At 43.2% G+C, this 27,867-nt stretch overlaps 2 protein-coding genes across 4 annotated transcripts; one reads left to right on the top strand and one right to left on the bottom strand.

The window, feature by feature from the left end:
• Positions 1 to 363: 363 nt before the first annotated feature.
• Positions 364 to 14,290, bottom strand: inpp4aa (inositol polyphosphate-4-phosphatase type I Aa). Of its 3 annotated transcripts, none has more exons than XM_047601603.1 (25): positions 14,145 to 14,290; positions 9,416 to 9,655; positions 9,268 to 9,312; positions 8,655 to 8,773; positions 8,456 to 8,572; positions 8,283 to 8,362; positions 8,068 to 8,185; positions 7,607 to 7,697; positions 7,328 to 7,475; positions 6,227 to 6,357; positions 6,006 to 6,110; positions 5,808 to 5,916; positions 5,692 to 5,709; positions 5,399 to 5,585; positions 4,997 to 5,281; positions 4,765 to 4,912; positions 4,507 to 4,677; positions 4,394 to 4,426; positions 3,754 to 3,926; positions 3,520 to 3,643; positions 2,831 to 3,098; positions 2,266 to 2,363; positions 2,053 to 2,165; positions 1,819 to 1,973; positions 364 to 1,728 (listed from the first exon to the last, which is right to left on the bottom strand). In XM_047601603.1, the coding sequence occupies exons 2-25, from the start codon at positions 9,513 to 9,515 to the stop codon at positions 1,596 to 1,598; spliced, it is 3,069 nt and encodes a 1,022-aa protein (XP_047457559.1). In that variant the 5' UTR covers positions 9,516 to 9,655; positions 14,145 to 14,290; the 3' UTR covers positions 364 to 1,595. The 3 variants fall into 3 exon arrangements, with proteins under 3 accessions (XP_047457559.1, XP_047457560.1, XP_047457561.1); XM_047601604.1 differs by lacking the exon at positions 14,145 to 14,290 and adding an exon at positions 9,800 to 9,916; XM_047601605.1 differs by lacking the exon at positions 4,507 to 4,677.
• A 1,985-nt stretch (positions 14,291 to 16,275) lies between these two features.
• On the top strand, positions 16,276 to 27,833 carry slc9a2 (solute carrier family 9 member 2). Its single transcript, XM_047601525.1, has 13 exons — positions 16,276 to 16,825; positions 16,980 to 17,194; positions 17,298 to 17,546; positions 19,509 to 19,759; positions 19,858 to 20,075; positions 21,057 to 21,256; positions 21,549 to 21,638; positions 21,717 to 21,787; positions 23,469 to 23,636; positions 23,745 to 23,850; positions 26,156 to 26,269; positions 26,363 to 26,450; positions 26,934 to 27,833. Exons 1-13 carry the CDS (start codon positions 16,561 to 16,563, stop codon positions 27,377 to 27,379), a joined length of 2,481 nt encoding a protein of 826 aa, XP_047457481.1. The 5' UTR covers positions 16,276 to 16,560; the 3' UTR covers positions 27,380 to 27,833.
• The last annotated feature ends 34 nt before the right edge of the window (positions 27,834 to 27,867 follow it).

Raw genomic sequence — 27,867 nt, 5'->3', positions numbered from 1 at the left:
CTCAGACAGGACAGGACACTTGTCCATTTAAAGGAAGACAACTAGTATTCCACTGTTAGGTTGCGCCCTCTAGTGGAGAAGATAATTGCAATGTGAGAATCACCTGTGTGACAATAAGCCCTGGTTTCCTTTTTTTTTTTTTTTTTTTTTTTAACCAAAGTTGATTCCACCACAGTGTATGTTGTATGATTGAAGTCTGTATAATTAATGGGGGCATGTTTTGTCCCATGTTACTTGGCCTATTGCACTAAATGTCTTTGTACTTGAGTAATGTCCCAATTATTTTTCTTATTTAAAGAAGCCAGTCATTTTTTTGGAACATAAATGTGAAGCGCAATAACCATCATCATTCATTATTCAAAATTATTTTGTGATAGTGTTTATTTTACACATGCATGCTGTATATACCCATATTTAACTTAACGTACTGCAAAATTAACATTTTGGCCCACGACCCTCATCCCCGGATTCAACTGTGGCCACTGACATCGGCCTAATAAATAAAACAAACCAAAGACGGGCTTTCAACAGTGCGGTTTAGGTCCAGAGAAATATCTCTAACAGGTAAAGACATTTATTTTGATAAAGCTGATCCTTTCATGTGGATTGAAAGTAAAAAAGGCGATGTCATATGTAAGCATGATACTATACATTTAAACAGTCACGCTTTTTGCCGCTTCCAGAGAACAGTTTGTGTGGCATCTAAATGGAAATAGAAAATTGTACGTTTTGTTTTGTGTTGTCTTGTGAATGAAGCTGGTGTTTTTTTTAATATTGTGTCTATGTGTTGTTCAATTTCTGACTTTTGCGACATTTCAGATGCTCACTGAATTACAATGAGCATGTCAATCTTAAAACTCCAATAGTTTAGAACAAATGTGATTGAAACAGGCAAAAATAATGTGGATGTTGGGGAATATCAAGGATTCATATTCTACAATCTGTATTTTATGTGGCTGTGTTTGTCGTAACACAACGAATACAGTGTAGGTCATTGGTGTACTTTTAGTGGCACATATGAATAAGTTATATATATATACATATATAAGGCTTTGGATACACACACAAGACTTGGTGGGAAACATCAATTGTTTGCTTCTGCATCTGATATGTTACCAATAAGAACAAAAAAACCTATCCTTTAACTGACAAAGTGAGAACATCAAATAAGAGATCGCTAGGACATCTTTCTAAAGGCTGAGCCATCCGTACGTCTTATTTCTAGGGACACGAGTTTAAACGACTTAGATCCAGAGCGGCTAGACGCTTCCTGATGCTACAGCTGACGCAGCAGTCGACCAGCCGTCTGCACACTGGCTACGATGTGACGCGGGGAGCCGTGTCTTTTACTGCTGCTGGCTGTGGAGTGGCTGTGAGAGTGTGTGGTTCTAGCGCTATTGAGTGGAGAGGGCAATAAAATGATCTACAGCAGCACTGGCACTTGGACATTATTAATCGTTTTGACGGTGACTAAGCACAAAACAAAAGGGCTGTTGCTCCAGTTTGTATTTTTCTCCGAGTGGTGGCATCATCATTATCCACTTCAGTCTTTTTTTCTTTTCTTTTTTTTTTGGTTTCCTGCAGACAGAGTCCCCTTAGGTCTCCACTTTCCCGTACGTCCCTTCTGGAGGCCGATACTGTTTGGGGAAGGCCTTGAGCTGGAGAGAGTTAAAGGCGTATTTACGACATCCTACATTCTTCATGGTGTTCTCTCTCCTGCAGCCCTCGCTGTGAAGCGACAGAAGTGATGCATTATTTATTTTGTTTTATTTATTTATTTATTTCAAGAATGATGCTTTTAGGAGCTTTGGGACTGACCTGCGCATACAGTCCAAGGCCTGGTAGAAGACCTGCGGGGCCAGGGCGTGCTCCTGCTGCAGGATCTGACACTGCTCCAGGGTCAGAGACATGGCCGTGCGGTCCTTGGCGCTCTTGCAGCTGGTGAAGCGCACTCCGTTCAGGCGGCGGCACACCTTCAGGGTTTGGAGGAAGAGGAGTTTAGTGGACAGTGAAATCGTTGGGGAACGCATGAGACATGAGGAGCGTGCGTACCTCGGCCGCTTGCCACAGGATCTCCACGTTTTTGCTTTTCTTGGCGTTCACGTTCTGGTTCAGCAGTTTTAAGAGGTCGGGCAGGCTGGTGGTGCTGCGGGAGCGAGGGAGGCCTATGGAAGAGGAGGAGGAATTATGAGGTAGGTGAAAAATAAGAATGAAAGAGTAGGCCTGCAACAGTTTTCTTTCTGATACTACGTGTGTGTGACTCACAGTCTTCTGGAAGGACTTCTTTAAACTGGTCGTAGTACGAGCTGAGGCGAGTCATGCTCTCTATGTTGATGACTTCTTGCAGTGACGTGTCTCCGAACCTGGATACACGTACGATGCATTAGAGCTTCCAGTTTTTGAATAATAGCCACTTAAAATCTCCTCTTACTTTTTATTCTTTCTTTACTTTCCTAAAGCGAGAAGACTTATGCAGAACACAACATATATAATATGAATATTAAACTTGTTGACTACACTGTCTAAGCAAATACCATATACCACCTTTAACATTTTTCTGGCCAAGGACTCTAAAAGTGATTAAGTAGGGACACCTACCTACTATATGTGTTCTATATTAAACTCAGCCTAGTGCTGTTTATACATATACATTATTATAATCATTTTGCATTAAATATTATGCTGTAAAAATAATACACAGGTTCGAATAATCATCTTTTATTTTTAGGGTTGGCCATATATATACACGTATCTATAAATAAATAAATAAATAAATAAAATTCAACCAGTTATGTGCATGTTTGTGAACCTTTCACATTTAGCCACTCACTTCTCAGCCAGCGTCTGCTGTTCGTTGATCCCCACGTTGAAGAGGACGGGCTGCACCCGTAGCAGCATCCCGTTCTGGATCTCCCGCGGCAGCGTGTCAAACATGGCGCCGGGCATCGGGACCCTGACGTTAAAGCCGTTCCTGTTTCCCGTGATCACCGGCAGCATGTCTGGGCTGAAGCCCGAGGTCGCCTGGGTGACTTTGAAGGTGACGTTTCTCAGGTCCATCACTCCGACGCTCATGTCCTCCAACATGGCCAACTCCTCCCCTTTAAGGAGAAGCCAACACAGACATTCATGGAAAAGAAATATCAATAACTCTGCAAGAAATGCTATTGTTTAATTGTTTGACTTTTTATTTGAATGCCCATGCAATTCTGTTAAATTATAGCTTATAGCAGTGGTTGACACCAATTTATATTGTTTTACTTCTTACTTACTTCTTTACTGCAACTGCAACTGAATTTAAAGTACACATTGATCAAACACTGTAGAGTATATACACCTTTATTTCTTTTTACCTATAGGTGGCACTCCACCAAATATAATTTTTTATTTTCAAACGTGGCAAAATTTAAATTTACGTGAACGTGGATGCAGACTTGAATGAGGATGCATACTTGGATTTTAAATTTTGTTTGGTTACACACTTTTAAAGAAGCACGCGCACACTTCCTCACACACAGTTACCGTAGGTGCTGAGCAGGCCTTCGTACTGCACCAGCAGGCCGATGGTGTGCAGCTGCCTGAGGAAGCCGGAGTCACACAGAGAGTTCCTCAGCTTGAGAACGAAGCCGCAGATCAGAGCCGTCAGCTGTTGGCAGCACAATTAATGGCAGCAAAAAGACATCGATCACGTTTTCTATTCAAAACGACATCCGTGTTAGTTTAAAACATGCAGAGTAGTTAGCGAAGCTGACAGACCGTCTGGCAGAAGACGACGTCGCGGCGGTACTGCAGGGTGAGGCTCATGGCGATGGTGGGAGCGCTGTCCTGCATCAGCAGGAACACCATGGCTTTCTTGGCTTTGTCGCTCATCAGAGACACACAGTCCGTCAGCGTGGTGAGGAGAGGGTACAGGGCGTCGCTCCACTCGCCTGCAGACACAGAAATCATGACCCTAATACAGCACAGACACTTAAAGACACTTTGTTTTTAAAAATGGGACCTAAACATTTTGAAATTTGGTCTGCATGACTGGATTTGTAGATAGTTTGAAGGTAAGCCCAAATTAAACACAAATGCTACATTGTCCTTACTTGGCCTTACTGCAGTTTGTTTCCTTAAAACTTGTCAGAATTAGGTAGAAGGTTAATGAGTGGAGTTGTCACATTGCTTGCTTTCTTCATATTGTATTTTAAACAAAATTAAGGAAACACTAATACAGAAATAATTGATAGAAGATTTTGTAAAGTAAGATTTAGTTTTAATAACGTCGAATGCATTTTCCAATGCACAGCTTTTCTAATCAAACTGATATTTCCTTTATTGTGTTTGCAGCCTGTTTTTTTAAAAAAAAAAAATTTATCCTCCTTCGTCCATATAGTGCTGCTATGTGTCTCACCTGGGGACGTCTTTTCCATGTCAGGACTGCTGTCTACAAACGAGAGAGAGCAAAGCAGGTTTAGGCAAGGACAGAATGAAACACTGACGCGGGTTTGATGAGAGACAACCTACAGATGCGATCAACAGGACGATGAGAGAACGACGATGATAGTGGTTGATGATTTCGAGGGGGGTGTGAGAACAGAGACGATGACACAGAACGACGCGTCGACGACAACGACGACAGATCCTTCTTTTTGTGCTCGGGGTGTATCCAGAAAACATCTTGGTTGCTATGGGAACCTCACGAGAGTAACACAGCCATGTTAACTCTCTGGTTTCTGTGCTGTACATAGGGGGATGCTGCGATAACTGTTGACGCGTTTATACCTTTCTTGGTGTTACTTGGGTCCTCTGTGGCGAGCAGGAAGACGTCCTCAGAGCTGCTGTCACTCTGGAGTCTGTCTCTCTGCAGCAGCCTGTCCACTCTCTGGATCACACACTCCAGACTTTTATCGACATTTAGCCAGACCTTCTCCTGCACACAAACACACATGAGTGTAAGTAAGTAAGTAAATAAATTTAAAAAAACTTGAAGAGGAAGAGGCAGACGGACTCTTACCCACTCCTCCTCGTGCAAATCCGCCTGGAAAGAGGCGCGCTTGTTTTTGGTGCCGTCGCCACTCTCCGGAGGAGCCGCGTGGTGGCGCGAGGGTGAGATGGCCGCGCGAGACGGGGAGGCGGTGTGGCGGGAGGGCGAGCGGGACGGGGAGCGAGAGGAGGGCGAGAGTGAGGAGGAGGACGGGGACGGGGTGCTTCGCTGGGAGAACTCCGGGCGGGCGGCCGCCAGGGCGAGGATGGCCGAGCACAGCAGCTTGGAGTCACAGACGGCCACCAGCTGACGAGTCTGCAACGAATGAGGTGCGGGGGAAAATGACACAAAAATAAAACCAACAGACTAGGATAAAAAAATAAATAAATAAAATGTGTGGAGATCTACGAGGGGATTCTCTCAGCCTCCTACCTTCTCTGTCAGGATGGCCAGAGTCCGCTCCAGAGCGTTGGCTGAACGCTCCTTGGCGGTTCGGGACAGACGTTCAGTGTAGTAACACACTTGCGTCTTCAGGGTGTTAATTTGGCCGATCAGCTCCTTTGCTTTCACGACATCCTGAGGCTGGTATGCCATTCCTTTAGGGCCAGAGCCGGCAGAGCTTCAGGCGCACGAAAGACATGAAAATGAAAGTCAACAGAGGAGCAACGCGGTGTCGAGGCTTGAGATGGAAACGAAGCACAACAAACAACTTTACACAATCTTACCTTTCCTCTTCGTAAGTGCTGATGGAATGAGGCAAAAAAAAAATCCCCAAGAGATTTGTTAATAACTTCCAATGCAAAACACGGCCATGAAACGTGCGGCAGCTTAAACGACTCACTGTTTCCTGGCTTCCTCCAGCTTGTGCAGCAGTTTCCGGAGGCCGCAGCCTTTAAAGCCTTGGTGATGTGCAGCAGGAGCGCCGATAGTCACAACGTCGTACGTCCGGTCTGATCAGAAGACAGGACAGAAGAACACTAAATAAAAAAAATATTAAAAGCTGTGGGCAAGCAGCAAACACATGCGTATAAACACCTACCATAACCAGACTCTCCCTGTACTCTCATCCTCTGTACATGCAGGTTAGTGGGAATAAACTCCAGCTTCCTCTCAGCTTTCAACATACTGGACTTAAACGAAGGACCTGGGAGGAAACACAAAGGAGAGAAAGCAGTTATAATGGACCAATGCCCAACTGTGTATGTTATAAGACTGCTGTAGTGCCACTACACAGTGACATCACGCATTTCTGCTTCTAACCTTTATACTCGTGCAGGTCACTGATGGTCTCCTGGTAGGTGAGGATGATGGTCTGGTACTGAGTGATGATCTGTCTGCGGAGGTTCTCCCAACACGGAGACAGCTCACCCAGTTCTTCCAGCTCACACACCCTGTTCATCACACACACACACACACAAGCATGCAACAACAATCAGGGCGTCCAATGGACCTCAGCTTGTACGACTCCTCAAATTACAGAGCAGCCATTAAGCACTATGGTGTAATTAAATAGGGTACATTAAAGACAACACACATTCATTTTAATTCAAATTACAAAACACACGCAAGTTTCAGTTTAATGCCGCCAGGGAGAAAATAAAAACTCTGTTTTGATACATCAGCTGATGCAGTGGTCACTATAATAATGTTAGACTTAAAAAGAAATCTGCACAGCACATGACTGTTTTTACCTTTCATTCTGCCCTTACCGATAATACACATTAACATAAATCCATCATATTTTTACCTACATACCTTACAAACAAGAACAAAGCAGGAATATCTCTTTTTATTTGTTCATTTTTTGTTTTTTGTAGGAGTTGTGGCAGTAGGTAACATTATCTTTAGACCTCTGGTTCCCCAGAAAGTGCAACTTCCCAGTCTTCAACCACACTCTGAATTGTGTCCATTGGTGTGTGACAGTAATTTAAATACAGCAAGCGTACATGTATGCGGCGTGTGTGTGTACATGCGTGTATGCGTATACTCGTGCACACACATACATGCACGCATGTGTATATACACGTCTGTGTACACGCATATACACAGTGTATATGTGTGCGCGCGTGTGTGTACACGTCTAAATGTACGCATATATGTATGTGTACGTGTGTGTGTACAGACGTATACGTGTAGACGTGTGTCTGTATGTTGTTATAGGGAGGATGGGGGTGGCACCACCACCACCACTTTCAGGGAAAGAGTTCACACTCCTGGCTGTGAACTAGTTCTCTATAGACTAGAAAGTACACATTTTAGAAACCGCAACATTTTCAACACCCTGCACCTCCAATGGATGCTCTGATCGCATAAATATAGTAAATTGTTTTGTTTTTTTTAGCGGTGGTTTTCCGACGTTACCTGACAGCATCCTCTTCCAGCAGGAGTTTGACAAACTGTCGAGGGATATGCAGCGAGAGCACGCTCTCTGCCATCTGCTCCAGGATCCGCAGGTGGTTGCCATCAGTGGTGGGGAAACGGTACGTCCGCGACATGACGCCTCCGAACACTGGAGGGACGGGCAGGGACAGGATGAATGAATCACTATGACACAGCTAGTAACGCACATGTCACCTGTTAACAAACTGTCATAGCTCATAATTTAACAGTTGTAATATCTCACTATATCACTGCACTCACCAGCCTTCAGCAGTGGGTCTTTACACAAAGATGAAGACTTGGATTTGATGCCCATTGATTCTGTTAGGCTTTCGTCAACAGGGAGGACCATCTGGGCAAAAAATGGACACAAACAAAAAATAATAATGTTTGTGTGAAGAGATGCTTTCAGCCTGTCTGACTTCCTCATGCATTTGTCCATAACGTTGTTCTAAAACAATGCAACCAGAGAGAGAGCGTGGGTAGAAACACAAACTCAGACATAATAATGGGAAGTGAAATGTATGTTTGACCTCCAAATGACAACTACAAGTTGATGTTGCCATTATATTGTTTTCTCTGCCAACACCACAAAACATAAGGAAATTTAATAATATATACAGAACAAAAAGATGAGAAAACCATCAGAAGTTCTGCTTGAATTCAAAAATATACTGAAGAATATCATGAAAACATTAGAAATAAATTTCTTTATCACTCACCCTCCCATTAACGGTGTCTCCTCTCTGTAATCTTGGAACGGGAGCTCTCTGCTCGCGCTTCTCCTCTATTTGCCAGGCGATCACTGTGATGTTTCCCACGCGCTCGCTCTCCGCCGACCTGACGCACAGCAGAGACATCAGGTCAGGTCATGGTTTTATTTGACCGCTCGCTGATAGAGGATAAGCCACAGTGTGTGTTAAAGCTGCCTGGTTACCTGAGCGTCAGGTGCAGTCTGTGGTGTTTGTCCTGCAGCAGCTCCTTCACGGAAAACATGGACGAGCCGAGCATGTACATCTGTTGCATAAGAGCACGCACATCCGGGTAAAATTAATACAGGCGGTTATTCACGTCCTAAACTTAAAGAAACACGAGTAATGTTGAGCGTACCGTGCCCTGAGCGCGGTCCTTTACATCGTAGACAGAAAGCTTGACCTGAGTCTGTTGTGTGATAAGAGAATCCTGAAAGAACGCTATACTGCTCAGGAAGATAGGGTTACTGGTGCCCTGAAGAGACAGAGAGACAGAGAAAAGGTTGAAAAGGTTTTTTAAGTCGTCGACAGCAGGCAGGAAGCGAGCAGTGGAATACCTCTATGATTTCAGTCTGAGCGTGTTTGGTCCAGAAGGCCTGGGGTGGAGTCGTGCAGCTGACGGCCACAAAGCTGGTTGGCTTACGGTCCAGTGTAGGGGTGACCAGCTCGCTGCAGGCTGCAGCAGCAACATATAAACACAGGAGATTAAAGACTGCGGGATTTAATGGCGGGATGCTCAGTAATCCTTCGACGTGGAATGAATGTAATACGCTCGATCTGAGCTGTCAGTAGCTGACAAGCAGTAGTTGTCAATTAGTTCATTCTGTTTGAACTATGGATAAGAATTATATCAACATCATCTGAATCCGTCAGATGTCGATTTGAAAACAGAGACAAAACACCACTGCCTTTTTTTGTTCAGTGGGAGGCAGAGGAACAAGTTGCAATCAACAGATTCCAACTAGGCTCTTTGCATGGATTCCAGATGAAATCATCTGAATTTGTTTTGTCGAATACACTGAGTTCATTCAATAGAAGAAGATGACTGAGAAGGACCCACTTTTTCAACACTGATCCTGACTTGGTTCCTCTTTTAAACTTCATTTTTTCCGGCTACAGAAATAAGATGCCATCTGCATCACCGCCACCATATGAAATCACTGAACTTACCCACGCTAAACTCCAGCACCGGCTCATCCGGATCCTGACTGTTGCCTGCGTGATGGAGAGAAAGAGGAAAGGGAGGCTCTTTTACAAGGCGTGTAATGCCATTACTGGTGAAGCAAACAGGTAACCATGGCAGCAGTCACTTAGTTACCCGAGAGAGCCAACCCCATCATCTCAGCCGAGAGATCAAACGTGTTGGCCCGGTAGACGGACCACGGCCGGTGGCGGGGGCTGCGCTCCTTCCCGGACATGGTGGGATCACGTCGGGGCTGAGGTTGGATGCTGGGAGTAAAGAGGATGACGTCAAGTGGCCGAAAATCAAAACTCGTCTGCCACGTTTTATCCTCTTGTGCGCTGGTCTGAGTTGGTCACAAGCTGGCCAGGGATAAACCTGAAAGACAGAAGAAGAAAAGTCCTCATAGATTCAGACATTTCCAACATTGACTGACGTCCTCAAACCATTAAGACGTTCAGAATAAATCTGAATATTGCTTGTAATTAGTCTTATAAAAGCTGCTGTTTGCTGCACACTCACTCAGCATCGCATTACCCGCGTCTCTTCTAAAGGATAAGGCGACAAACAGCTAGTCTCACGTGAAGGTGCCTCATCAGAGATGCTGTCACTCTGAGACGAACACCAAACGACAGCCTTAGCAGTCTCTCCGCACTGCTCAAGTGATTGCTTACCACATGTTCATGTGCTAATATAGGCAGTGGGAAGTATTTCTGCGAGGCAAAAGTGAGACTTTTCACACAGCTGTAGGAAATGAAACGCAGAATCTACATCCTCAATCTGCTGATGCTATTTGCGCCGTTTGACTTCTGCTTTTCGACAGATTAATGACACAAATCTGAAGAGAAAATCTAATCAGCTGCTCAAAAAGACCTTTGACTGAACTTATATTGCGGCATCTTTGGTATTGTTTTCATCTTGTAGGATCAGGCATAACATTATGACTTCCTGTCTCATATATCGTGTAGATCTTCACTGTTATTCTAAAACTGTTCTCATCTGACTCATCAGAAAACAAACATGGCTCTTCTGAGTGTGTCCTTGATGCTTGATCATTTTGGGATCTAGTGAATTTCGAGGCCAGGTCAACACCTTGCGCTGTTTTTCATGTTTTGTGTGTAAAAAAAAAAGACTTGCTGGTAATCTAGACTGTAGCTGTCACAATATGCTTCTCTAAAGTTAAATGTAGATTTAGACCTTTAAACTGACGCTCAAGTTCCGTGATCTGGTTTTCCTCGTTTCTTAAAATCTGTAGAGTGCACATGTACGCACTCAAGCCACGCATTTACATCACAATGACGTTATTATTTTGCTAAGTTAAAGCCACAGCACTCACGGGGCTGCTCATTATGCTGCACCTGCCAAATTTTACATGCGGCGGGGAGGGATCAGGAAACAGAAGCTGTGCCAAGTGTGCCAGCACGGAGATTTGGCTCCTCTGAAACATTTACAACCTCTCGTCGTTGTGTTTCTGTCCTCGTCAGCTTCTTTGACTTCACAAAAATAAGAAAATACAAAAGATGAAACCAAGTACTGTTTGGTAATTTTTGTTTGTTTTTAATCTTTTAGCGTTTATATTAAGGAAAAAGGCCCCAAAAGTAGTCAGAAATCACCAATCTAGAATCAAAAAACCCTCCATTTAGAGGCTTCCTAAACCCAAAGCTTTTTGTCTGAGCTCTGTACTGCAGCGATATCACTTGCTATAAAAGCAGTTACGCACTCTTTTTTCTATTTTCATCTTTGTTCTGCCCAGTGCCATTCTCTCCTTGTTCCTGTCTCGTTCTCATATTTTCTGCAGATTGTTTTTTTTTGTCGTTGTCGTTATCGGTGTAGAGCAAATCATTTCTCATTCCAGCAAACAGAGAAACAAGATTTGTTTGAAAGAGGTTTAAAAAGGGGAAGCAGCTCCTTTAAATATACCATGTTTCGGTAAAGCATGCCATCTGTTATGCTCCTAGCAGGCGAGAGGTGCAAAGAAACGTGTCACTAAGAGAAAAAAACTGAAATTAAACTCCAATGTGAACCAAAGGAAAAGACCAAACCCACAATAGAAGAAAAAGGGTGCACGGAGAGAATGTTAAGAGGAAAGGAAAGGGACACAGCAAGAGGTCTGATGACTAATCCGAGCTGACAGCTTCTCTAAATTACCCAGAGAGGTAAATGTTTACATATCCTGTGGCCTGTCCGACTCGTTTAACATTCCCTCTTTGGTATTTCTGTGCCACACATTCATCCACTTGCCTTTTCTTAAAAAGATCATCTGGAACAATCCGAGCTTCTGAGCCCCCAACGCGTGCCTCGTGTGTGCGGCTGTTTTTTCGACACCACACTGACAAAGTAGGGGGAAAAAAAAGTGTGCCACTCTGCATCCATTCATGTGCGAAGACTTCTCCGGTGGAGGTCTATTTTTTTTACACGTGAACACGTCGTGACGTCACGCAAGCACGTGCAAACGAAAGCGCTGTCTCCGGCACTCACACGGACTCACAGTGCAGCGACAGTGATGCTCTTTGCCAGCCTGAGCTCCGCTGTGGCACCTTCAAGCGAGACCAAAACAGATGACAATTACTGCACGGATGCTCTGCCTCATTAGGCCGTGTGGGAGTCATTGACAGCGGGAGACGTCTTTCAACACGATATAATCCCCAGTGCCTGGAGCACTGAGGGAAGCTCTCTAGGAAAACCACTGTAGACGTAATGTAAAGCCACGGGAAAGCATAGGATCATCATTTAACATGTCGGACAGGCACCTGCTACATGCACACAGCCTGAAGGGAAGCTTTTTTATAATTTTCTTTGTCTTCTTTCAAGCAGAAATGCTAAATTAAGTTAAGTATCTTTCCATTTTATATGGCTGTTTGGATAAAAGAAGCCATCTGAAGCTATCTGACTGATTAAAAGTATCAATACCCCCCCCCAAAAAAACTATTTTGAAGTGTCATCTGTCAACTGCTCTATTTTTTTTAATGAAAACTTTTTAAATAATAACAAATGTAACATAATAGTTGATCACTATTGAATTTTCTTGGCTTGTAAAGGGCCACAAATCTGAGAAATAACACAAGTACAGTTAAAGACTAAAGTAACTTATTTTGTGTTAGAACTTAATTCATCTCATAAAACCTGATTATTTTATCTGACAAATGAAAACAACCCACAAAACAAGGATATTCCCCTTTTTTTTGTCTTTCTCACATGATGTGATGTAGCATTACATGTGAGATGAACTAACTGATAAATCAACTAAATATTTCAACTGAGCTCTGGGTTTAAGGCCTTTAACTGAAAACAACCACGCTGATGAAGTGCCACTGAGCAACACGTTGAATCCTGACCAGAAGCTTTCCTGCAGGTGACCTCTGACCTCAGGCCTCACACTGAAGACCGGTGGTTTTCTAGCTTCAACGTCGGGAGAAAATAACAAGAAGAGAGTGATCCAGTGTGTAGCAGAGAGTAGACAGATTCAGGTGGGCTTCGGTCCTCTGGGACGGCCTGGAGACAAAAAATGACCCAGTTTACGAGGCCCGTGGCTCGCACAGCTGGCCCCCTGCAGATACTGTCAACACCGGCTGCACTGCAGTGCCTCTCCCTCGTACGTCCCCGTCTTTCACTCAGCTCCTCTTCCTCCGTTTAAATCTCTAACAAACGTCCCCCTTCTTCTGCTCCGTCATCAACCCTGTACGCTTCCTTTCCTGCGTCCCGCTTTAGCCCCGATGTTCTTCTCAGTTTCAATTTCATCGATTCCGACCCGTGCTGACACGCTGTCCCTTGGGTCTGATTTATCTACAAGGGTCTGCTCGGTGCAAAAATATGTTAAGCAGTAACCATGGACACACAGATGCGCCGGGGCCGTGCCATAAATTGCTTTCTGATCAAAGAGGAGGGGAATATGCAAACGACTCCACCCCCAAGTGGTGAGCATGTGTCCACCCATGAAGATGAAGTGAATAAAAGAGGTGTTTCACAGAGATCTGTGCATTAGGAACCTCTGGTGATGGTAATGATGGTGATCTGCTGGATGATATGCCTTGTATATTCTTGCATATCAAGAGGAACATCAGGACTTCTCTCAACACAACTGCGTGAAGATACGGTTCAGAAGAAGTGATCTGAGTTTCTTCCTCAAAAACACACATACGCACACACAAATACCAGGTAGAGAAGTTAGTGGATCACAAAGGGACTGAGTTTCCACTCTGTTATGAAAGCACGTCAAATGTAATCTTTTGTCTTCTGTTTGGAATAAACCATAGAGGCCTTTAATGGCGTGACATGTTGTTTTATAAACCAGCATATCAGGTCTTGGATGGAATAAGATTTTTTTTTTTTTTTTTTTAAATAATAACAAATATGTGACATAATCCTTATAATCCCACACCAACACTCTCTATGTCTGTTTGAAGACCTGCAGAAATGCACACTGCCTTTTTGTCTAGGCTAAAATAAATACAGGCCACAGCTTCCCAGTGGAAATCTATTTATGGCTCCATCAGCCTGTGATATTGCCATTATACTTGAGAGTGGATGTATTTTTATGCACTGACAGTCGGACAATAACAAATATTGCGTCATGATCTCTCGGTCGGTGACGCTGGGCACGGCGCTGCAGGGTGTTACACTTCGTTCAGCACAATTTTCTTTTTTTTAAAAAAAAGCAGGCCATGAATTAAAAAGAAAACATCGACATTTGAGATCTCCCCCCTTGGCTGTAAACACGTCTTATACCGATAATGCTTCGAGCTGCCTCTGCTCTGGCTCCGTGACAGCATTTACCTCCACAAACGCCCTCGAGAAAACAAACCTTGAAATGATGAGATGTCTCAAACGCGAAGAGGGAAAGAGAATAAACACAATAAACGTTTCGTACCGTTCAGAGGAAGGCGCTGGTTTCTTTTCATACTGATGCGCATCCCGGTTGCATCGACGATGACTGCAGTCAAGACTCGCCCTGACTCCCTCTGACACATCGAGACGTAATACCTCCACTGGGAGCAGCGCCTCGTCTGTCCGGTGGGGGGCGCTGTCGGTCCAGTCTGGTCTCCACACACAAACACACACACACATACACGACCTCACATGCTGCTGTTAGCGGTTTGTTTGGAGACAGAGACCCAAGAAACAAATATTAGATGGTGGCATTGGAAGTTAAAATTATGGGCTATTTAAAAATAATCACTATTATTGCCTATTGGCAAGAAGGTCAACCCCCCCTCCCCCAAGCCGGACTCGATGGATGCAGGATGTGTTGCACCATCTTAGCCTTGAGAAACTGAGACTTGGCCACATTTGCAGGTCTGGCAGCCACTCATAGACTACAAAGACAACCTCCTCACTTCCTCATCTCATTTGCATTTGCACAACAGTTACCTCCTGCTTCCAACCCGGTAATCTTTTCTGCAAACACTCATCATCATTTAATAACTTTATTTATTTTCTTCTGTAACCCTACCTCAAGTTTGATGTTATTTTTTTTTCTTTTACCTCTGTAACTGCCTTTTTCTTTCTTATCTTACATTACCTTTCAAATTATATATAAAAATGATGGACTATTGAGTATGTTTGTACAGCCTATTAACAAATACCTGAAAAAAATCTAAAAACATGAATATATGGCTATATATGATGAATATTTCACAGCTATCACAAGCATCACACCACTTTATCTTCTGAAAAACAGTCTATAACATGAATATATATTCCATATATATGGAAAGAAAATCATTCACCAACTATAATCCACAGTTACTCCAATGTATGTTTTTCTCTGTTATTGTGATAGGTAAGGTGTCCCAAACTGATATAGCTCTGTACTACTTCAGTGCATTAGAATTTGGTATAGGCAGAGTAAAATGAACCAGTGTTTTTCCGTCTACTGGAATGTATGGAGGACAAATATTAAGCTGAGTCATAATTAAAGATCCAAAAGGTCATTACATCGTAAACAAATAAAAAAGTGGGAACTCCTGCCTTTCTTTCTCTTGTCTTTCCTTCTCTCCTTTATTTCAGGCATCAGCTGGTTGAAATCAATCAAGTCTGTCTTGTGTCTGTCTGGCTTCTGACCCTCTAAAACAAAACAAACAAACAAACAAACAAACAAAAAAAGTGGATCCTGCAGTTTATACTTGCAACCTTTTGAGGAGGCCCTGACGCAGGTTTTTTTGGAGGAAGTTTTTAAAAGTTTTAAAATCAAACCCAGAATCAGTTGATTTTATTCCACCTAGGATGCAGTACAATAATTGCTGGCAGGTCTGTGGTTGAGTTTAGGCTGAATGGCCCAATTGTTACACATTATTTTCCACTGCTTAGAGACAGGAGAATGGAAGACTTATGGTTTTATTTTATTTTTTTATTTTTCATTCATCATTTTCAGCTGTGCTGAACTGCAACGTGGACACTACATGTGGCTCCAGCCTCCAGACGTGATGGAGGCCGAGGGGCAAAACATCTTCAGGACACCATGTCTCTCCTGCTGGCTGTATTATCCTCTATCCTCCAACTTCAGTCAGTTTTGAGCATGCTAGTGTGTGACTTTCATGTGTTTCTGCTCTTTGCTACGATTGTGGTCATCTGAAGAGAGATACACTTACAGTCTGTGCGCTTTAAAAATATGTATTTTTTATGACTATTTGCCTATTTAAATGTGACTTTGACGCTGAAAATTAAAATTAACTTTATATGTTGTCATGTGGGTTGAATTCTGCGTTTCCCTCCAGTTTTTATTATTCTCACAGCGGTGACCAGATCCATGAACCTTTGCGGCCATTAATTAAAAGGAAAGAAAAGAAAAAAAAACCCTTCAGATGAATCAGGAAAACTGAGACTTGAAACTCGTGGCTCAAGTCGCCACTGGTGTCATCGAAACTCCGCGGCGGCCCTTCAATGGCACAGAAACACTTCGTCCCACCTTTTTTTATCTGCTCCAGCTGACGTCCAATCACACCCGGGCCCGTGGCCGCGCCCAGCCACTATCGGAACTCATGGACGCGCTGCAGGTGAATCGCAGGTGTGTTGTTCCTGTGCGGTTGGAGGGAGACGCATCCGGATCAACTTGTGTAAGAGCTCACCTGGAAAACTTGATCTCAGAGAAGATGTTTGAATGAGAAAATTAAGACTATAAACTTTTTTGTGTGGCGGTTCTTTAATTTGTTTCCACCTCTTCATATTTTTTTTTGTTTTGTTTTCGTTTGCGAAGTTTGATCAAGTGATTGACTGGCACATTACGACCTGGATACGACTTCCGTACGGATTACGCTGCAAGGACTTTTTTTTTTTTTTTTTGTGCAATGGCTTTAAGTATTACCAAACGAGCGGGGGTTTTACTAATTATCTGCACCACCTTCAGTCTTCTGTATGGCTCCAGGGGAGAAGTTCCTCCTAAACCGACGAGTGGCGTCACGATTCTTCCCCCGGTCAAGCCTGATAATGGACCGCAGGCCTATCCAGAGGATGAAAAAGCAAATTTACCCGTGTTTACAATGGATTATCCAAGAATACAGATACCCTTTGAGATCACCCTTTGGATCCTGCTGGCATCATTTGCACAAATTGGTAAGTGACATTCAGGTTGTCTTTTTTTTTTTCTTTTTTTTTTTTTTTGCTCCAAATCTAGGTGATTAATATGTAAATAATAATAGTGGGGTGTTCTCATAAATGATGCATGCATTTATCTTCCTTCTAAATCATCCTTTCCCTCATCTTTCAGGTTTCCATGTGTACCATAAAATCACCATCTGGGTGCCTGAGTCGTGCCTTCTCATCAGCATTGGCTTGATCGTGGGTGCCATCATGCACTCTGTCAAGGAGGAGCCCCCCGCTGTGCTCTCCAGCAATGTCTTCTTCCTCTACATGCTGCCCCCAATTGTCCTGGACTCGGGCTACTTCATGCCCACCAGGCCTTTCTTTGAGAACATCGGCACGGTTCGTCACGGATCCGTCCTGGTCACATTTCCAAAACTGTGCCAAACTTCCCCTTTTGACTGAATGTGCCATTTCCTTTTCTTTCTTTTTTTTTTTTTTGCAGGTGTTGTGGTTTGCGGTGGTGGGGACTCTGTGGAACAGCATCGGCATCGGCATGTCTCTGTTTGCCATATGCCAGATTGAGGCGTTCGGCGTGCAGGACATCAACCTCCAGGAGAACCTGCTGTTCGCCACCATCATCTCGGCCGTGGACCCCGTGGCCGTGCTGAACGTGTTTGAGGACGTGTCCGTGAACGAGCAGCTCTACATCGTGGTGTTTGGAGAATGTCTCTTTAATGATGCCGTCACTGTGGTGAGTTAACCGTTTGGATTTATGTAGATGAGTGTTATTTTTCTGACATGTTGGGGCTCAGAGGGCTCTTTAGTTTGAGCTGAGAGTTGCAGAAACACATCAGCTTGCTTTGGCAACTTATGGGTGAGTATTTGTTGTGAAAACGTTAGGTGCGAAGAGCAAGGTGCTACCTCAAGCTGTTGTTGTGTGACTTTAGAAGTATTATTTATCATCATGGGTCACACAAAGAGCATAAGGTTTAATTGTGTTATTTGACACACATCTGAGATCAGCGTTTTTCTCCATTCACTGCAATCATTTAATTTTATTTGCAGGCCACTGTGACTCCACCTACCATTTAAGGCTCTGTTTGGTGGCGTTTAGTGTCAAGACTACTGATACACAAAAAAAGCAGAACCACTATTGTCTCGTCTGCAGCTTTTCCATTCTTCCGCTGTCAAAAGGCTTAGCTCAGATTTCGTCAGGTGCTGGACAATCTGTTCAATCACTGCCGCGAGTTTGAGTACATATGAGTGCATGACGTGTGGCCGGGCAACGTTTGCAGTGGCAAAAATATCAAACTTTTAAAAAAAAGTGAGGGAATGTGTAGACGCATGAACAAATATGTTGACACATTGCAGGGCTGTGTACCGTTCAGAGTTTATTTGCTCAGATGCAGCCAAACCAGTTTCTGAGGTCACTGTTGGATGTGGTTATATGGGAGGAGTTAACGTTCACACATGATGGTGTCGACTGGAGTGAGCTCATGCTCAAATTTCCCTCCTTGTCGTCCTCATATTGTGCTCGAACGCACCCACCCGCCTACATGAACCCGCGCCTCGCTCTGGTGCGGTGACCCTTTTTGTTTAGTACACAGTAGTGGAGCAGACGCAGAAAGCGAAGACAAACATTTACCCAGGAGAATGGTACATGCCCAGGAGTGGCCTGCACGGAAGCCTTAGTGTTGTGTAAGTGCGTTTATCAAACAAGGTGCAATAATCTGATAAACACAAGTACTTCTGAGTTTCAGGTTAGATTATTCTTGTTAAGACAAAGGCAAAATGTGGCAACTGTACAATCGGTTTAACAACCACCGTTTCAGGAGGCCCATTATTTTGAGCTCCTGTCTTGATGGAGAGGGCCGGTTTGATCTGACAGAACTGTTACCATGTTACATGACACACGGCCAGTCGGCTTTAGTCCTGTTTGACTTGTCTTGGGCCGGCCTAGTTTGACATGACTATCACATTTATGACCTTATCAAGAGCTGGGAAATTTGACTCCAGCAAAGTAGATCTTTCCCACCAGACATTAAAGGACTTGCTTCTGAACTCCTTGTTAAACGGGATAAAACTGAAAAGATGTTAACTGGTAATACTGAAAAGCAAACAGGAAATCCCAGAAAAAGGCCAAAACCAGTAATACCCAACTCTATAAATGGTACATACTAAATTATGTCAAATTTTAAATACCTAATATACGATATATTTTCTGTGTCTATTAATAATCTATGAGTGTGAAGTGTCGCACCTCTATAATGAGCTGTTAAGAGCACAATATTAATTCATGAATGGCATTGATCTTGTTGTGGAATTTGTCAGTGATAAGAATAAAAAATATAGTGTCCAATTAAATATGTGACAGTTTCGACCCTCCAGGGGACAAGCGGTCACAGAAAAGTGTGTTTCTTTAGATGTATAAAAGGCAAAACTGTTCAGCGGTATGTGCAGGACAACAGGAGGAAAAGGAACAAAGCTGGCAACTTTGCCAAAAGCTCCTTTTCCATGACTCATTCCGGGTGCTTTTTTATAACCGGATTATCAAATTGCAAACAGTGCAGAGTAAATATTTAAATAAATCGCTCCTTTCTGAAACTGTCATTAGAGGCCACAGCCCCTGACACCACCCATGACCTCTGATTGGGATGTCTGGGTTTCTGTCCTTTTGTACAAAACCTTATGTGTGTCTCTTTTTTTTTTCCAGGTGTTGTACAATATGTTCAACTTTGTGGCGGAGATGCCGGTGGTGGAGCCTGTGGACGTGTTCCTGGGAGTGGCGAGGTTCTTTGTGGTCGGGCTCGGCGGGATGGGCTTCGGCCTCCTGTTCGGCTTTGTGGCCGCCTTCACCACGAGGTTCACCTCCAGGGTCAGAGAGATCGAGCCGCTCTTCATATTCATGTACAGCTACCTGGCTTACCTGGTGGCCGAGCTCTTTGCCATCTCATCCATCATGGCGTGAGTGTATTTCAAAAAAGCCTGCAGGATCTGACATTTGAGTTTAACTGCAGCGTTTAACGCACGACAAACCCGTCCCTGTTCATGTGCTCCTGCAGCATTGTGACCTGTGCCCTCACCATGAAGTACTACGTGGAGGAAAACGTCTCCCAGCGCTCCTGCACGACCATCCGACATGTGGTCAAGATGCTCGGCTCCATCTCCGAGACCCTCATCTTCTTCTTCCTCGGGGTCGTCACCATAACGACAGAGCACGAGTGGAACTGGGCCTACATCCTCTTCACACTCTTATTTGCTTTTATATGGAGAGGTCTGGGTAAGTAGAGGGCAGGGTTTCTGTGTCGTGTTAGAGCTCAGGTTTTGTTTGTCTCAGTTAAGTTTAAAGTTACTTGTGTAAGCGTGATTCAAATAGAGATCAATCGATATGGCTTTTTTGGGGCCAATACCACAGCATCAGCATTGGTCGATTTCTGATAATGTCAGTTTTTCTGAGACGATATTTGGAGCCATGATAAAAATGACACAGTGGTAACAAATGTTACAAGTCTCAATTTAACCAAAAACATAAATAGTCTAAACTGTGGACGGTGTCGACAACCTGCAATATTAGTTTTCCAGAAAGAGGGAAAAAAAAACTTCAGCTAGCAAACTCCTACTTAACAACAACAACAACAGTACAAGTTAGGGCTGTTGTAATGACTGTACCGTGTAGAATGATAACGTAAATAGAGGTTGGTTTGGTAACTTTATATAAATAAATAACCAAAAGGAAAAATGTCGACACATCTATGAGTACAAGCATTTTCCATCTTTCAGGTGCATGCACCCTGTTAGTGGGGGAGTGGTAATGTATGGGCTGCACGGGTCCACAGCAGAGCAGCATTCCCTGTCGATTCGCCTGTCTGTAAACCTACTTGGAGGAAATTTTTTTTTATTGTGAACGCACCCGCTTATCAGCCAATACCGATACCAGCAAAAAAATAAGTAAATAAAAAATAAAGATATCGCCCCGATATATATCAGCCGGCTCATATATCAGGCCAAAACCCTTCCTTCAAGCCCTTCCTTTGGATTGATTCTATTTTTGATGCAAGAGCTGACAGTGATAATGACAACATGGCCAAGTGTACCCACACCGTTTAGTTGTGTTTGGTTTTCACCAACTCCTGACAGACAAATCACCATCATCATCATCACTGACACTACTAGACTTCTCTCTCTGTTAACAAAAAAACATCAATCAGTGCAGCTTGAAACTCGCTAACAACACAACATATTTCCTGCCCCGCTCTCTCAGGTGTCCTTGTCCTGACTCAGATCATTAATCCTTTCCGCACCATCCCGTTCAACTTGAAAGATCAGTTTGGTCTGGCCTACGGTGGCCTGCGAGGTGCCATTTCATTCGCCTTGGCTTTCACCCTGCCTGATACCATGGAACGCAAGCACCTCTTCATCACCGCCACCATCGTTATCATCCTCTTCACAGTCTTCCTACAGGTAAGGATGTCTGTGTGGTTAGGAATGCTGTCTTTCTAACTTATATCAGTATATATTGTACGTATTTCTTTCTTCTTAAAAGTAAATGCAGTAAATAAATAAGATAAAGTCAGTAAAGTAAAATATATAAGATGTTTTTGGGCGATTTGCGGCCTGTGCTCTTTCAGAGATAAAAAGATCTGAACACACCACATCATTTAAAAAAGAGTTGAGAAATGACTCCATGTTTTTTGGATGCCATACGAGCACCAGCCAGGTCCTTGTCCACCCAGTCATTGCATTTTCTCTACAGGGCATCAGTATCCGTCCTCTGATTGAGTTCATCAATGTCCGCAGAACCAACCGCAACCTCGACACCATCAACGTGGAGATCCACTGCAGGGTATGTGACGGACCACATATGTATAGTTGACGTTGTGTTTGTGCTCATGGTGCTAACAGCTTTCCACTTTGCTCCCAGCTCATGGAACACACCATTGCAGGCATAGAGGATCTCTGTGGACAGTGGAGCCACTTCTACTGGAAGGACAAGTAAGATTATTTTCCGATCTGCTCTGCAACACGTTAACCACCATAATCAACCCTCGTGGTTGGTGTCAAATGTCTCACTGTCTAACGGGTTCATGCTGAAACCCTGCAGTGGAACAGAATTTAAAACGGAGGTTTTAGTTTACCTGGTCTGTGTTTCCCTGTTTGAGGTTTTGTTTGACTGTGCTATTGTTCACACTGTGTGGGAATGCCGACGGCTGATCAGACTTTGGTGTCATGTTCAGCAAGTAATGCTGATGATTTTCTTCCTGTAGCTGCGAGATATTTTACTTCCTCGTGGTCTCTTCCACATGCGGCAGTTTCCATGTCACAAACCATGTGCTTTGAACTGTTTAAACACCTTTAATTCAAAAGTTTTAGCCTGGTTACAGTCCATATTTAAGTATTTGTTTTTCATGTACAGTCCAGATTTTAAATATCTTTATTCAGTGTTCTCGTGTCTTGCAGATTTGCAATTCTGATTTAAATTTTATTGACATTCCCAATTGAGCGTTAATTGCTATAATAAAAGGACCTTGCAGTGCTGTTAATTTTAATTTTGGAATTTTAATATTTGGCTAAAATGTTAATATTTCCTAACCTTAAATCTGGAAAACTCACAATTTAATAGTTTCATTAATCTGGACCTGTGAATAGATGTGATTACTTGAGTCGTGCTGCTGCTCTAATGAGGCTCCCGTGATAAGCATGGAGAAGCTACAGTGTGAGCACATAACGTAACGATGAGAAAAATTCACTTTTTATATTTTATCTGTTACTGCATTCACTTCTGCACCGCCTGCATTTCTTCCTTCTTCCCATTCCTCTTCTTCCTTCACTTCCCATTGGTTTTGTTACCGCTCCTCATACCTGTCCTGTGTAACGGGTTCCTCAGGTCTCTAACTTTAGGGTTTCACTTCAAATGATCCAGTCACAACACGCAGTGAAAAGATGACTAAACAGTTTCTGAATGACACACATGGCTCTAAAAATGAAATGAATGAAACGGTGACTTTTAGCATGAGACACGTTCAAGCTTTAAAGTTTTTTTGGAGGTATTTATGTTGGCATCTTGAAAAGGTGTTAGGACAGCCAAGCTGTAGTTGTCCTGTTGTGTTAGTAACTTGGCCTCAGTGTCACACACATCATTTGTGAAGAATGCAAATATGACGTGGGCAAATTGAATGCAAAAAACAACAAGGAGGAAGTGCACATACCAACTGCATTACAGACTCATCAGATCATCACCAGGGAACAAAGTGCCTTTAGATCAGAGATATAAACAGTCACCGCTAAAAATCACTGACAGTATCGTATTCAGGTGAGAAAGACATGATCTAGATAAGAAACTTCTTAGAAGCTGGAAAAATGTATGTTTCAGTCCCTAGTACCTCAGTTACACCAAACGAGTTGTGAAAATAATTCATACTTCAAGTAAAAATCTATTTCTCACACATTTTAATAGATTTACACGGGTAAACGTTAATATGAAAGCTTTTTAGTTTTGACAGATTGACTAACACATTGTAGTTTTTTAAAAGTCTTTTAAGTGGATTTGTTAATGAAAATGAAACATTTTAAATAATACTGGCTGCGTACTTGTGCACTTTTTGATCATTGTCTCTATATTATACAATATCAGAGTTTGCTATAATCAATGCCATCTTCTTTATCTCAATCTTAGGTTCATGAAGTTCAACAATCTAGTTCTGCGTAGGATCCTGATCAGAGACAGCAGGGCCGAGTCCAGTATCGTGGCGCTCTATAAGAAGCTGGAGCTGCAGAACGCCATGGAGATCCTGGACACGGTGTCTGGGGACATCAGTGCCGCTCCTTCCATCGTGTCTCTCCAGTACGAAACCCCGAAACCTCTCTCTGTGTTGCTGGCTATTACACCACACCCTTATTGTCTTTTCAGAGTAACTAAAGCAACAATTTCTTTCTATTTGTTTTTTTTTAGTGAGGAAAAGAAAAGCTCCGGTAAAGAGAAGAAGAAGTTCTTGGCTGCCGACTTGAAGAACATGCACGACCTCCTGTCCAAGAACATGTACAAGATCAGGCAACGGGTGAGAATAAGCAGAACTTTGCAGAATTCAAACTATTCACGGTGATGCATGCAAGTTCAAATACTGTAATTTTTTGAGGCATTTTTATGTAGTATATGTAGTATTTACATTTGATGCTACTTTTTACTTCCGCTTCACTAGATTTCAGATTTTGCAGATAAAATAGGATTAAATTTGCCGTTTTAGCTTCTGATCTACTCATATAGAAAGAGCCCCATCTAACTGACAGCCACATGTTCAGATGATCTCATTTCAGTTACTGTTTGATTAAACTCTTTGAACCTTATATGATCCAGTATTTGACCAAAAAAGCAAAAATAGTGGAAATGTTAAAAAAAGTGATTTCAGATGGATCGAATGGCAGGGCCAGGTCTAGACAATGGAAGCCACCAAATAACTAAAACTAGATACACCGCACACAGGTACACCTTTAAAAGTCTGCCAATATAATATAACATTCGCACATACACCGATCAGCCATAACATTAAAACCAATGACGGGTGCAGTAAATAACCTCAACCATCTTCTGACAATTCAGTCGAAACTGTTTTAGAGGCACAAGGGAGACCTACACAATATTAGGTCATAATGTTATGGCTGATTGCGTAAGTGTAATACACTATTTTTATTTTTTATCCATTGATACTGTTGCTTAAGTTAAAGATCTGAGTACTGCTTCCATCTCTCATGCTGTAGTTACCACAACAAACACAAACCGTACGTCAAAACTACCTCCGCTCTCCTGTAACATCAAACCAGATCATATCAGAATCTCTTTATTGGCCAAATGTGCACAGGAATTTTACCTGGTGCAAACGGCGCCACACAACATTAAATAAAAGTTAAATAAGTGAGAGAAAAAACACACTATATACAATTTTTAGAGAAGTTTAAAAACTGGAGACATACAGTGAATAATGAACGTAGCAAATGCAGGAAATAGGTGGCTGTTGCTGTGGATGTTGCATGCAGAAATGGGATGTGTGTTACTGTTTTAAGTGTCTTTGGGAATGATGCGGAGTAGGGATCTGGGAGGGTTTGTTCAGGAGAGAGATGGCCTGGGGGAAAAAAACAAAAACAGTTCATGTGTCGGGTGGTTCTAGTCCTGACGGGAGTGTACTGAACAGGGAGTGATCAGGGTGTGATGGTTCCCCCACTATCTTTCTAGTTTACTAACATACTCTACATGAGTGAGAAAGCTGAAACCAGTTTTCATGCATTTGCATTTGAAATGTTGTAGTTCAGCAACTGACAGTACGTGTAGCGATGTGCAGCGTTTTGTTGTTGTGCTGGGATGGTTCAACGTCAGCAGGCCAAGCCAACACATACACATACATACATACACATACATTGATCCAACTTCTAAGTGAAACCTTGTGCAGCTGCTTCCTTTCACGAACTCCGTAATCAGAAAAGTGATAATTTCACCCAGGTTTAACACGAAAGCGAGAGTCGAGACTCGAACACCACACCCGCAAACTCCGAAACTCTTTTGCATAGACTGTGGCCGGCAGTACTTTTCCACCAGCGACATGACATCAGGGTTGAGGACGGCCCTCTTTGATGTGTAGACAAATAGGGAGCATGTGCCTCTGTGCTCGGTTTATCTGATTATCTTAATAACCCCTCTTTTCAAGTCTTTCTCCACATATTTACAGCTCAAACAAAGCCTGCGTCACCTACCGTCTGCGTTGTTGATTGTTTTCACATTAAGCTTCTGTTGAAATCTCCGGTGTTTGTAACGAGCAAAGCTGGTGGAGTGTGACCTTTTTAAATTCATACCACTTCAGAGTTATCATAATTAACAACAGTGTGCCTTCAGTTTTTTTTTTTTTCCTTCTTCAGATGTATTTTATTAGTTGCCAATTGTGTTAATGCAGCATTGATCTCTTGTGAAGCGGACGAGGCAAATTCACTTTCAGGAGCCTCCTCTCTAAAGAACAATGGCGACCTTTAGAGGATCCGAGAGGCGGTGATGTTTGTTTTAGGTCGGACTGCGGGGTAGAGACAGCGGAGGTACGTGGGAGGGCAGGCTTGGATGGTAGCTCGCAAAGTCCAGACATTTACTATTGTGGTTCAAACAGGTGTGGCCGGTTGTGGTTGAGTAATCTGAGCTTTGAGGAATGCACTTAAAGCATCTCTGCTGTCAGTTTATCTATTCATTAACCATTGTCGTCTCCAGAGGAGGTTGCAGACACAAGGTTGATGTAATGGGGATGTGTTATGGGTTTACACAGTGGCCTGAATGGTGGAATTTTTGATCTGGAAGTCTCATTCATTTTTCTTTTTATTATTATTATTTAGACTGTCGCATACACAACTAAGCACGCCCTGCCCAACGACAGCCAAACTAGGGAGATCCTGATCAGACGCCACGCCAGCGTCCGTCGCAGCCTTCGATCTGGCAGCTTCCAGTCGGTAAGCGGGAACTTACAGGTGTCAAATTCAGTCTTTTTACTGTCTCAGCTTCTTAGTTGGAACGCAACATTTTGTCGCGACTTCTGTTCCCAGATGCCGTCCAAATCACAGAAGTACTTCTCCCTTCCTGCTGGACAGAGTCTGGAGTCAACATTTCGTCCTCCAAGGCACAGCTACACGAGTGAGTTTGCGAATATACTTTCCCTTTCTGTTTCCCTTTTAAATGCGTTTATATCTCACATTCACAGGCCTCACGTTTCTGTCTACTTGTGTGAAATATAATGTATTTAATCGCTTCTTCATCCAGGGTGTATGCAGGAATCGTGAAGTTCATTTCAAGACCTTTTTTAACACCTCACAAATAGTAACCATTTACACCCGTGACACCTTTAACTTAACACTTTCAGTTTTACAACAAAGACTATAAACCACTATCATACAATGGAATTCAAATAGGCTGGGAGAATGAATCATGTGTATAAACTGCCGCTCTCAGAGTCAATTTAGAAATGCACTCATAGTAGTCCAGCTTTTATGTTACCAGTTCATCTTTGTTTTTCAATAAATGAATAAATTCACACACTTGTTCACTGTGTTTGGACTCACAATGCCCTGCGGACACCCTGTCGTCATGTTTCTGTTTTTCTTCTCCACTTGTCCCCAGATGATCCGGAAACCATGTCAGAGGTCGCCTACCCGGCTCGACGCATGCGGTACGGCCAGCCGACCCGCTCCTCCTCCAAGGCCATGATGCCGCTGCGCAGACTGGACACCCTGAGGGAAGTTCCTTCGGTTGACATCCTGAATGAAAGCAGGAGCGGGAGCAGCAGGAGCGGGAGCGGCAGGTCGAGGCGCGGCATGTCCAGGACAAACTCGTACCACAGCGATTCTCATGTGCCCGCTTCCCGTCATCCCTCAGTTCATAATAACAACGGCTCCAGGGACAACTTGAGGAGTGACCACCATGGGGCAGGAGAGGAGGAGGAGGAGCAGGAGGAGACGCCACGGCAGCCTTTGTCTCCACCTCCAGCCTGGGCAGCTGAACCCAGAGACGGCACAACTCAAAACCCTCTGCTCAGGCGGCCTCAGTGGAACCCGAAGAAGAACTAAAAACTAAAAACGCTTCGAGCTGAGGCTGGACTAATGCCGAGGTTTTCAAGGAACTGTAGAGGTGCATCCTCGCTCTGGAGGTCCGTTGATTTTCTTGTTAGACGTGAAGGCCCCTACGAACTGAGCCAAAATGGACAGAGATACCTCAAAGACAGAGGTATCAGGCACATATGAAGCACACTGCTGATTTCATTTAGATACTTTTTACCTTCCCGTAGAATTTTTAATAATGTATTTTTTTGTTCCTTACATGTAAATATGACGTTACTATATTTTATTGCCTGTCATGGGTGACTTTTGTGTATACTGTAGGCTATTTTAATTTCCGTTGCTATGCAGCAAAAAGTACTGTAAACACTGTTTTTTTTTTTATGTCTGTGACACTAATAGACTCACTGGCCCAGTTTGCTATTGTTTTCCTATTCTGTAATAAAATTTTTCTAAGTTGTTGAAAGCCGTTATCTCTTATTCTGGTGAACACAACTTAA

This window comes from Mugil cephalus, chromosome 12 (genome assembly GCF_022458985.1).
Source record: "Mugil cephalus isolate CIBA_MC_2020 chromosome 12, CIBA_Mcephalus_1.1, whole genome shotgun sequence".
Classification (NCBI taxonomy): Eukaryota; Metazoa; Chordata; class Actinopteri; order Mugiliformes; family Mugilidae; genus Mugil; species Mugil cephalus.
The sequence above is the reverse complement of the archived record's forward strand: the minus strand, read 5'-3'. Positions and strand labels throughout refer to the sequence as shown.

What these genes read in the sequence shown, in the direction of transcription:
- inpp4aa (XM_047601603.1), bottom strand. Translation starts at nt 9,515, where the DNA reads ATGTCCGGGAAGGAGCGCAGCCCCCGCCACCGGCCGTGGTCCGTCTAC. An exon ending in TGACCTGCACGAGTATAAAG is followed by an intron (nt 6,111 to 6,226) that starts GTTAGAAGCAGA and finishes GTTTCCTCCCAG; the next exon opens with GTCCTTCGTTTAAGTCCAGT. An exon ending in ACGTCGTCTTCTGCCAGACG is followed by an intron (nt 3,644 to 3,753) that starts GTCTGTCAGCTT and finishes TGCTGCCAACAG; the next exon opens with CTGACGGCTCTGATCTGCGG.
- slc9a2 (XM_047601525.1), top strand. Translation starts at nt 16,561, where the DNA reads ATGGCTTTAAGTATTACCAAACGAGCGGGGGTTTTACTAATTATCTGC. An exon ending in TCTTTGAGAACATCGGCACG is followed by an intron (nt 17,195 to 17,297) that starts GTTCGTCACGGA and finishes TTTTTTTTGCAG; the next exon opens with GTGTTGTGGTTTGCGGTGGT. An exon ending in CCTTCCATCGTGTCTCTCCA is followed by an intron (nt 23,637 to 23,744) that starts GTACGAAACCCC and finishes GTTTTTTTTTAG; the next exon opens with TGAGGAAAAGAAAAGCTCCG.